We start from the raw sequence: 11,449 nt of genomic DNA on the forward strand, positions 1-11,449 counted from the left end.
CATTCAAGAAGCTTTACTATTACATCATAACCAAATAAATGTTTATTGATTTCTGTTTTTATATTTTTTAGCTTTGTTGCACACTTGCATCCATAGTACACTTCCTGTGTATATGGGGATCATTTTCATTTCATTCTCAATAAAGCATTATATTACCTATTAAAAATAGAGAATGTTTTGTAAGTTTTAAGCAAGGTCACAAACAGTGTATATTTTTCCAGCTTAATGGTAAGTGGTTTCCACCAGAAGAGGCTTCTTTAAAACGTGCTTGTATCAGGAAATTAATATATGAAATCCTGGAAGATCATTCAAAGAAAGCTCCGCTAGCTGATTGTAATGACAAAAATCCTTGTCACTCCCAAGAAACTAACACAGACATTCTAGAAATTGGAATAGAATTTCTTGAGGGGACCAGCAATTCAGCAAAATCATGTCATGGAGAATTCTTTGGTTCTAATGATAAGCAGAGGTTTGAAATATCTAATGCTGTTTCCCCTCCAAGAGTACAGAACTTTAAAGAATTAGGATTTGTTTCGAGGGAGGTTTTTGAGCCGGGAACTACTGGCAGGTCATTTTCTGATGGAAAATATAAGAAGACAGCAGATCATCATGGGAGGAGCATCATGTCACCAATAGAGGTAATAAAAAAAATCTTGTACTGACTAGAAGCAACTTCTTCTTATGTCCTTAAAAATACCACTTGGTCTTGCTGGTTTTAGAATGTATGGTTGTAACGAAAAGGTAGGAAACGTGACAAGACTACCTACACACACACACGGCATGCTTACATATTCAAATGGAGTACTTTTATTGGACTTTGGCCAAATGTTGGTGTTATGTAGTAGTATTGCAATATGTGCCACTCCAAAATTTCAGCTGATTCTACACTGCTCTGATCATGTGATACCTTTCATTCTAAAATCCATGAAGGTCTTAACATACCATTCAATGAGCCAGTGTGCAGGGCCCCTTAAACCAAATTTTAGATTCATCAAGTTGTGTATTCTTTGACCATGAAATTTGTACCAACATTACTAAAGAGATCTGACATGCATTGTAACAGGATCTTAGTTATTAATGGAATTATTTTCAGGTTTATTAGAGTTCTGTCAGATCAACTAAATTACTGGTATTATGCTTTGCTTGAAAGCAGGAAGGTGAAGAAATCTGTGAGCAAATTGCTGAGTCACTGTTAGATGCGGAAGATTGTCAGCGACCGGCTGTATTTGCTTCTGAATTACCCTCAACATCATGTTTTGGCAAAGATTTTAAAAAGTTGGGGCCTTCTTGGAAGCAGGGATTCTCTAAGCATCTTGGAAAACCTGATGAAGGGAACTCATTTTCTGGAATGCTCATCGGTGGATCCCAGTATTTGCTTCCAGAAACTGAGGGAGTGAACCATCTGGAGAAAACAGATAAACCTCAATCTTCTTCAACCTCAAGTGAGGAACTCATGGCTTGTGTTGTTGAGGATTCTCTAGAGGCAAATGACATGTACGATCAAGATGAAAGTAAAAATTCTCCCTCCATTCAACGGAACATTATTTCCTTGTCTGATCAAGAGGTTGACTCAGTTGAAATCATTAATGTTAAAGAGAATATTTCACCATCAAGCGATGAAGATCCGGAGTGGCGATTAGATGAAGAGCAAGTTGAAAAAAGACTGAAGTGTGTGCGACAATTTAAAAGACAGTTTGCAAGAAGTCTGTCAAAACAACTGCATTATTGATGGCCTTCAGTATAGCCTAACTGTTATTAGCTGAGAGTTTGTAGGATTAAGTATATAAATTAGGAAAATAGAGCCCTCCACCTTAATTCACAAAATAGGATAAAATGAAGGGGTTTGTTTGTCATCCCAACACTTTGATTGATATCAAAGCTCTCATGTAATATATTAATAGCAAGTTTTTACAGCAGATAAAAAAAGAAGAAGAGAGTTTTTATAAGATGGGCTGACTTTTGCCTTCCTAACTATGAGAACTCAACTTTCCACTTCAATGTTTTTCTTTTTTCTTCTGGTTTAAATTGTTTCTAGGATTTTATGGATGACATGATCAGATTACTTTCCATACTTCATTTTAGATAAATAATTTTGCCTCCACCACTGTTGACTGATTGGGGCTCATTTGCGGCAACCACTTCTGAATCCCAGGATATTGCCTCCAGCATCTCTCCAACAACACCAATAAAATAATCGCCTGACATTGTTGATGGCATTCTCGGCTTTTTTAGTCAGTGATTGTGAGAAATCAGTCGCATAATTCTAGCGATTCTTGGCTCCCATTGTCTCTTTTGTAGAACTCAAACCCAGACAATGCTGCCCTGTACCTCTGTTTTGGTCGTTGACATCTCTCACGGTGCACTAGTGAGCTTAGAACACAACATACGGCTAGCTAGGACTTGTGGACTCGAAATTCATTCTCATGCTCACGTTGGACTTCTGCACCTTTTAATATCAAACTCAAATCAATTAGTTTGTAGATTGCATTTCCCGAATTAATCTAGATGCTCCAAAGAAATAATATATCATTCCCAAAAAATCCTAGCTAGCCGTATAAAAAAAAAGGTCTTGTTTTAGGAATAAAATTATATTCCTATTATTCTGAAACATAGCCTTAGTTTTAGGAATAAAACTCCTCCATCAGTTGGAGTATTCGGATTTTCTCTCCAAAAAAAAGTTGGGAGTATCCGGATAGCTTTAAACTTTCTATTATTAATTCTAAGTTAGAAACACTACTATAACATCATATATAAGCATCATGTAGAAGTCAGCTGCTCATATTTTTGTGAAGGCCTCTTCGTTAGTTTCAAACCAAGACCAAAGAATTCTTCATCTCACTAGTTCTTTCACAATGTCGTCTCACATTCTCTTTCTCCTACAATTCTAAAGTCAATTAGAAATTCTAATTATTATTATTTTTAATTCAAACTTCTTCATCTAATAGAAATTCCTCCAAATCTATAAAATTCTCAAATTTTCTCCACGAAGTGAAATTCAACGACCTCCTATTTACTTTCCAAGGGAAACTTTTCCGATTCGATCCACCAGTCTAATTCCCATGTAAGTCTCTCTCTTGTTAACCTTCTTTTCATTTATGTTTTTTTGTAGAGAGATTTAGATTGTTCTCTCTTAATTATTGAATTGGGGCTTCTATTCAATACTACTTTATAAAAAATGCTTATCCTTTTGGTTAGTTTATAATGATGCAGTGATTGCTTTGAGGTTTAAAGCATGCAATTAAATTTTTTTTTTTCTCAATATAAAATTTCTACTCTAGTCTAATCTAAGTGTATATGTATGTGAGTCTCTCTTCTAGAGACTTGAACCTCGGTCCTTACCCTTCACACCCCACAAACACTTATACTTGTAGAGTGACCACCGTTAGTTACTTATAAGTTAAATTTATATTGGATAGGATGTTAGATTTTTTTTTTTTTGGGTCAAGTTAGTGTACATGCTGATACTATTCTTAGATATTACTTTGATACTTAGAAAGACTTACAAGAATGTGAGATATACTTAACATCAAGTTAAATATTGAACTTATTGCTAATAATTATTCATTTAGTTATTATATTTTATTACAATTATATATTTTTATAAGTTCATGGTCAAAACCTGCAACAAATAGGCCTTCAAGTTGCTGCTATATATGTTTCTAAAAAAAAAAAAAAAAAAAAAAGTTGCTACTATATAATAAAAGTTGGATCTTGGAAATTGGTGAGCAATTATCTTGGCTTTGGGACAAGCATATAGTTTACCGAAAGGACAAAGTTTAATTACAAAATTGGTTGTAACTTATGGCTACTGTGGGGGGTAAAAGTGTTTGAATAAACGTTTGGGCTTTGGGCCTGGTTAGTTGGTACAAGTCTGTTCAATCAGGGTCTCTAGGCCTACAGGTCAATCCGCACTATAGGGGTCAGTTGAGTTGTCTGAGGAGGAGTATCTCCTCGGACAGGCCCAGCAAAGGCCCTGGGACTTGCTAAACGGCTTAGAGGCAAAATTCTGGAAGATCTGTTGGATAAAGGTGTGATCCAAGCACCTTTTAGAAGCAAGAACGTGTGAGAAATATCTGAGAAAAAAGCTGCTACCACCGCATTAAAGGCCCTGCATCTACCTCCCTGGCCGCATTAATGAAGAAATGACTTTTGAACAGTAGAATTCAGCCATCCAGCTATTATTTGAAGACTTTAAGAAGGTGGTAGATGGGACAAGTATCTGAGAGGAAAATTTGTGTTACATGTAGATGAAACAAGGAAGAAGAAGAAGGATATAAGAAGACGAGAGAGAGAAGAAGAAGGGTATCTTCTTATTGGTTGACAAACTAAAAAAATTGTAATATTTTGCTTAGAGAAAGAAATACAATACAAATTGTCCTCGGCTTACGTCTGAGGAGGATTTTCCTGTCACATTTATCTATCATTTACATAGACTGCGGCATTCTAGCTTGTTGATCAACTTCCAACGTCCCAAACCTAGGTTTCAAACCCATACTCTACAAATTTCATTATATAAGACCCTTTGGGCCTGAGCCCATAATTTGTTTTTGGGTCCGAGTACAAATTGTGCACTTACTATTGGCGCCATCTGTGGGAATTTAGTGTTGAAGGAATTGGAACATCATGGCAGGCTTAGGTTTGCATCATGCAGAATCTCAAGGATCCCAGCGCGAAGATCTTTTTGAGCATCTTGAGCGTTGGAGGGATCGAGAGAGAAGCGTGCATACCGTATATCCTGACGCGAGCCATTCGCGTGGTGGAAGCAGTGCCACCCATGAGGATGATGCCAAGGCCATGCAGAGGGAGATTGACCACCTCAAGAAAAAGTTACGCCATGTCAGACGAAGGCGGGCTTCGCCCCTATCTAATCCTTCCTCAGGGGGTCCCGGGGAAGCAGTTATAGTCCAAGGTCCAGGACTCCCCCTAGCGAAATCTTCTCTTACAAAGGGGATGACCTACCAAGTCGTAAGCATAGGAAGCTTCCTTCCAGGGGCTTGGGAAACGATGTTATGAGCCGAGCGTTACACCAACTCTCCAAATCGCCCTTCTCACGCAGGATCGAGAAAGGAAGGCTCCCTAGACAGTTCACCCAGCCCACCTTCACCATTTATAATGGCAGGACAGACCCGGTTGAACATGTGAGCCATTTTAATTAGAGGATGGCGGTGCATTCTCAGAACGAAACCTTGATGTGCAAAGTCTTTTCTTCTAGCCTGGGACCTGTTGCTATGAGATGGTTTAATGGACTAAAGTCGGGGTCTGTAGATTCCTTCATGGAACTTACTAGGGCATTCGCGTCTCGATTCATTACATGCAGCAGAGTCCCTCGACCTTTGGACTCATTATTATATATGGCCATGATGGAGGGTGAGACTTTGAAAGCATACTTCGACAGGTATTGAGAGATATTTAGCTAGATCGATGGAGATTTTGATGAGGTGGTGATTAACATTTTCAAAGTGGGTCTCCTAACTGATCATGATTTAAGGAAATCCCTGACCAAAAAGCTCGTACGGAGTGTACGTCACCTCATGGATTGTATCGACGAGTACAAAAGGGTTGAGGAAGATCAACAACAAGGTAAGGGTAAGGCGAAGGTTATCCCGCAGGAGAGAAGGGATTTTAGGTCGGACAGGCACCATAACAATAAGCTGAGGAGAGATTACTCTGGGCAATCTGGTTCAGCCACTCCTCAAGTAGTTAATACTGTATTCTGAGAACCAGTGCACCAATTGTTGGAGAAAGTCCGTAAGGAACCCTACTTCAAGTGGCCTAGTAAGATGGCGGGGGACCCTACGAAACGGAATCAGAACCTTTTTTGCTAGTATCATTAGGATATGGGTCATACCACCGAGAACTGTTGGACCCTTTGGAACCATTTATAGAGCAGCTTGTTAGCGAGGGAAAATTGAAGCAGCACCTGTATCAACCCAACGGACAAGGAAATCGTTTGGGTTTAAATAATCAGAAGAACAACTCATCTCGGCCGCCCTTGGGGACGATTAACGTCATCTTCGCTGCATCTGGCAAGATCGGTTCTTGTCCTACCAGGGTGATGGCAGTGTCACATTCCCAGGTCGAGGAGTCAAGTTCGAGGCTGAAGAGGATCAAAGGGAGTGCACCTATTTTAGGATTCTCTGATGAAGATAAGGTTGGGACCATTCAACCCCATAACGACGCCCTGGTGGTCACATTGAGGATAGGGAATTATGTCGTCAAGAGGGTGATGGTCGATCAAGGCAGCGATGCAGATATTATGTACCCTGACTTATTCAAGGGGCTTAAGTTAGGACTGGAGGATCTCATTCCCTATGACTTGCCGTTGATAAGTTTTGAAGGGAAGACTGTTATACCAAAGGGACAGATCCGATTGCCCGTACAGTTCGGCTCGGAAACGGTCGATGTGGATTTCATTGTGGTTTACGCATATTCTCCATACACGGCCATCCTCGCCAGGCCTTGGCTGCATGCTTTGGGTACTGTTTCCTCAACTTTGCATGTTAAAGTAAAATTTCCTTCAGGTGGAATCATTGAAGAAATTCTTGGTAGCCAAATAGTAGCAAGACAATGCATATCAGCAGCAGTATTGCATCAGGCCAAGACAGAGTCCTCGGCCTTGGCCGTGGCGGACTTATAGCAATTAACAACTCTAGATGCGCCCGGTGCGGTGACAACAGAGGAGGCCATGTGTGAAGATTTGGAAAGATTTCTCATAACTGATGATCCCGAAAGGTTCTTCCAAGTTGGGATATGGTTACCATACCAAGAGAAGATGGAATTGGTGAAGTTTTTGAAAAACAATATCGATGTCTTTGCTTGGGATCCCTATGAGGCTCCGGGGGTTGACCCAAGCTTCATTTGCCATCATTTGAAAGTCAACCCTACCGTTGTTCCTCGAAAGAGCATTCCGAGGCTGTCAAGGAAGAAGTGCTCAAGCTCAAAAGGGCTGGGGTTATTAGAGAAATTTTCTACCCGGAATGGTTGCACACAATCGTAGTGAAAAAGAAGAGCGGAAAGTGGAGAGTATGTATGGACTTCACAGACCTAAACAAAGCCTGCCCAAAGGACTCATTCCCAATGCCTCGCATCGATCAACTTGTGGATGCTACGGTCGGGCATCCTCGATTGAGTTTTTTAGATGCCTTCCAGGGTTATCACCAAATACCATTGGCGTTGGGTGATTAGGAGAAGACTGCCTTCATTACTCCTACGGGGAATTATCACTATAAAGTAATGCCGTTCGGGTTGAAAAATGCAGGGGCTACTTACTAAAGGATGATGACCAGGATGTTTGAATCGCAACTTGGAAAGACCATTGAGGTATATGTGGATGATATGGTAGTGAAGAGTAAGACAGTACCTATGCATGTGAAAGATCTGGACGACACCTTTCATATACTGAGGAAGTACAAGCTGCGCCTTAATGCCTCAAAGTGTTCTTTTGGGGTGGGTTCCGGAAAGTTCCTAGGTTACATGGTGACTCATAGAGGAATAGAGGTGAACTTGGCACAAGTCAGAGAAATTCAGGGCCTGCAACCACCTCGGAATCCAAAGGAAGTTCAGAAATTGACCGGGATGACTGCTGCTTTTAGCAAATTTATCTCTCGGTCTACTGACAGGTGTAGACCTTTTTTCCAACTGTTAAATAAATGGAAAGGATTCCAATGGTTCGAGGAGTGTCCTTTAGCTTTCCAGCAACTTAAGAAATATTTTTCCCGACCACCCATCATGTCTCGGCCGGAGGTCGATGAAATCCTGTTTGTATACCTAGCTGTAGCTATCCACGCAGTCAGCCTGGTTCTGATAAGGGACGACAGTGGGGTACAAAGACCGGTTTATTGTGTCAGCACATCTTTGAATGAAGCTGAGGTGCGTTATTTGCCTTTGGAGAAGGCAATTCTGGCTGTAGTCTATGCCACACGAAAGCTTCCTCACTATTTCTAGTCCCACACCGTTGTGATTTTGACTCAACTGCCTCTCAAGTTAGTGTTACGAAGTGCTGACTACTCGGGGAGGGTAGCCAAGTGGGGAACTATTCTGGGAGCTTTCGATATCAAATATATGCCACGCACCTCGGTGAAGGGCCAGGTTCTCGCGGATTTGGTGGCAGAATTCACCGAACCATCGTTAGAAGAAACTGTGAAGGAATTGCACATGGATGAAAAATCAGTTGGCATGATCACGGGCAAAGGACCTCCGATTTGGAAAGCGTATGTTGATGGGGCAGCCAACCAGAGGGGGTCTGGCGTTGGACTTGTTTTGGTATCCCTTGAGGGAATTATCTTTGAGAAATTATTGAGATTAGCGTTTTCGGCCACTAATAACGAGGCTGAGTACGAAGCTGTCTTGGTCGGTATGAATATGGTACGGAGAATGGGGTGAAAGGCAATTCATATGTCCTCGGATTCTCAATTAGTTGTGGGCCAAGTGACGGGGACCATGGAGGCTAGGGATCCAAGAATGCAAGAGTACCTGACCCAGGTCAAATGTTTACAATCCGAGTTCGATTCTTTCATCCTTTCGCACGTTTCTAGAAGTGGAAACACACATGCGGACTCGTTGGCCACTTTGGTGACATCCTCGGCTCAATGTTTGCCTAGGATTATCCTCGTCGAAGATTTGCTAAAACCAACTCTAATCACTACAAGTGCCGTCCATATCCATTTGATAAGGCCCGGACCTAGCTGGATTGACCCTGTGGTTTCTTTTCTAAAAAGCGATATTCTGCCCGAGGAGAAGTCTGAAGCAGATAAGATTCGTCGAAAGGTGCCTCAGTTTTGGTTGTTCTAGGATCAAAAATTGTATAAACGCTCCTTTTTCGGACCATACCTACTGTGTGTACATCCTGAAGCAACAGAGGTACTTTTGGAAGAATTGCATGAGGGAATTTGTGGAAGCCATACTGGGGGGAGATCCTTAGCCCATAGGGCCCTGACTTAGGGATATTGGTGGCATAATATGTAGAGGGAAGCTCAAGACTAAACAAGAAAGTGTGACTAATGCCAAAAGTTTGCTCCCAATATTCATCAGCCTGAGGAGTCCTTAATCCTTTGTCTAGTTATTGGCCATTCGCTCAATGGGGACTGGATATAGTTGGGCCTTTTTCGAGGGTTGTGGGAAACAAAAGGTGGCTGCTCGTGGGAACTGATTACTTCACCAAGTGGGTCGAAGCTGAGCCTTTATCAAATATTAGGGATGTCGACTCTAAGCTCTGGAAGAATATTATCACTAGATTTGGGGTACCTCACACACTTATTTCAGATAATGGCGTACAATTTGATAGTAAAGTTTTCAGGAAATACTGTAATGACTTGGGCATCACAAATAGATACTCCACCCTAGCTTATGCTCAGCGAAATGGGCAGGCCGAGGCCGTTAACAAAGTTATAGTCAGTGGACTTAAGAAGAGGCTGGATGATGCGAATGGTAGATGGGTAGAGGAGTTGCCACATGTTCTGTGGACATATCGGACTACGCCGCAAAGATCTACTGGAGAAACACCCTTCTCCATGACTTACGGGGCTAAGGCGGTGATACCTTTAGAATCTAGGTTTCCCACATTAAGGACGAGTTCCTTCAGCCCGGGGAATAATGATGGCCTCTTGGGAAAAAGCTTGGATCTGGTCGAGGAATGACGAGAGGCCGCCATGGTCCAAACGGCTTATTATCAACAGAAGCTTAAGCGAGGATATGATGCTCATGTGAAGCTGAGGCCACTAGCGCCTGGGGATTTGGTGTTGAGGAAAGTCTTGGGTGCTACCAAAAATCCAGCATGGGGAAAGCTAGCACCAAATTAGGATGGACCATATCGGATCATCTCCGTAGCAGGCATAGGGTCATATCGCTTAGCCGATCTAGATGAAAGAATTGTACAATGCCCATGGAATGTAAACAACATACGAAGGTATTATTATTAATAAAAAGTATTTTTGTTGTTCGCTGTTCAAATTATCATTATACAGCTCGATTTATTTATTGCTATTCATAAGTATCAAACAGAAACTTGGTCATGCGTGGTCCTCGGACCACATGCCTTGTGGAAATTGATATCCTATTGTTTGTTATTAGTTATGTCGGGTCCTCAGACCTTCTACTTTGGGGAAATTAACATTCCAATTTACTACTTCTAAGTATCAAATAGAAACTTGGTCATGCATGGTCCTCGGACCACATGCCTTGTGGAAATTGATATCCTATTGTTTGTTAAACATAACCTTAGTTATGTCGAGTCCTCAGACCTTCTACTTTGGGGAAGTTAACATTCCAATTTACTATTTCTAAGTATCAAACAGAAACTTGGTCATGCATGGTCCTCGAAACACATGCCTTGTGGAAATTGATATCCTATTGTTTGTTAAACAGAACCTTAGTTATGTCGGATCCTCAGACCTTCTACTTTGGGGAAATTAACATTCCAATTTACTACTTCTAAGTATCAAATAGAAACTTGGTCATGCATGGTCCTCGGACCACATGCCTTGTGGAAATTGATATCATATTGTTTGTTAAACAGAACCTTAGTTATGTCGGGTCCTCAGACCTTCTACTTTGGGGAAATTAACATTCCAATTTACTATTTCTAAGTATCAAACAGAAACTTGGTCATGCATGGTCCTCGGACCACATGCCTTGTGAAAATTGATATCCTATTATTTGTTAAACAGAACCTTAATTATGTCGAGTCCTCAGACCTTCTACTTTGGGGAAATTTACATTCCAATTTACTACTTCTAAGTATCAAACAGAAACTTGGTCATGCATGGTCCTCGGACCACATGCCTTGTGGAAATTGATATCCTATTCTTTGTTAAACAGAACCTTAGTTATGTTGGGTCCTCAGACCTTTTACTTTGGGGAAGTTAACATTCCAATTTACTACTTTTACGTATCAAACAGAAACTTGGTCATGCATGGTCCTCAGAACACATGCCTTGTGAAAATTGATATCCTATTGTTTGTTAAACAGAACTTTAGTTATGTCGGGTCCTCAGACCTTCTACTTTGGGAAAATTAACATTTCAATTTACTACTTCTAATTATCAAATAGAAACTTGGATGTGCATGGTCCTCGGACCACATGCCTTGTGGAAATTAACATCCTACTTTTTGTTAAAAAGAAGTTTAGTTATGTCTGGTCCTCAGACCTTCTACTTTGGAAATATTAGTAGAAACCATACCACGTTAGTGTTGAAGTGTTAATGAGCCACTTGGATTGCTTTATGCTCCAAACTGAATGCTAAGTTAAATTTTTGATTGTGTATTGCTGTGTTACATATATTATGCTCTTGAGACATGATTTACAAGTATACGCTAAGTATATTTACTTTTATTTTAAGTTACGGCTAATTGAAATGTTGGAGGTGGAGTTAGTTGTTCCGTTCATTCATTTTTGCGTTAAAAAGAGGCGAATGAGTATTTTTGTACTAAAGATTGGAAGTCAAATGAAGAT

General features: G+C 40.7%; 1 protein-coding gene across 3 annotated transcripts in view; it reads left to right on the forward strand.

The window, feature by feature from the left end:
• The window catches only part of LOC142605349 (putative ubiquitin-like-specific protease 2A), a 38,083-nt gene extending 36,094 nt beyond the window's left edge, over positions 1-1,989 (forward strand). The window contains exons 16-17 of one of the 3 annotated variants that reach the window (XM_075776809.1): positions 222-638; positions 1,154-1,989. In XM_075776809.1, coding sequence (XP_075632924.1) covers positions 222-638; positions 1,154-1,729 — 993 coding nt within the window. In that variant the 3' untranslated portion in view covers positions 1,730-1,989. The remainder of the gene's footprint in view (positions 1-221; positions 639-1,153) is intronic. The other 2 variants (XM_075776811.1, XM_075776810.1) reach the window with 2 other exon arrangements.
• Positions 1,990-11,449: the final 9,460 nt, after the last annotated feature.

Source organism: Castanea sativa, chromosome 7 (genome assembly GCF_040712315.1).
Source record: "Castanea sativa cultivar Marrone di Chiusa Pesio chromosome 7, ASM4071231v1".
NCBI classification, from domain to species: Eukaryota; Viridiplantae; Streptophyta; class Magnoliopsida; order Fagales; family Fagaceae; genus Castanea; species Castanea sativa.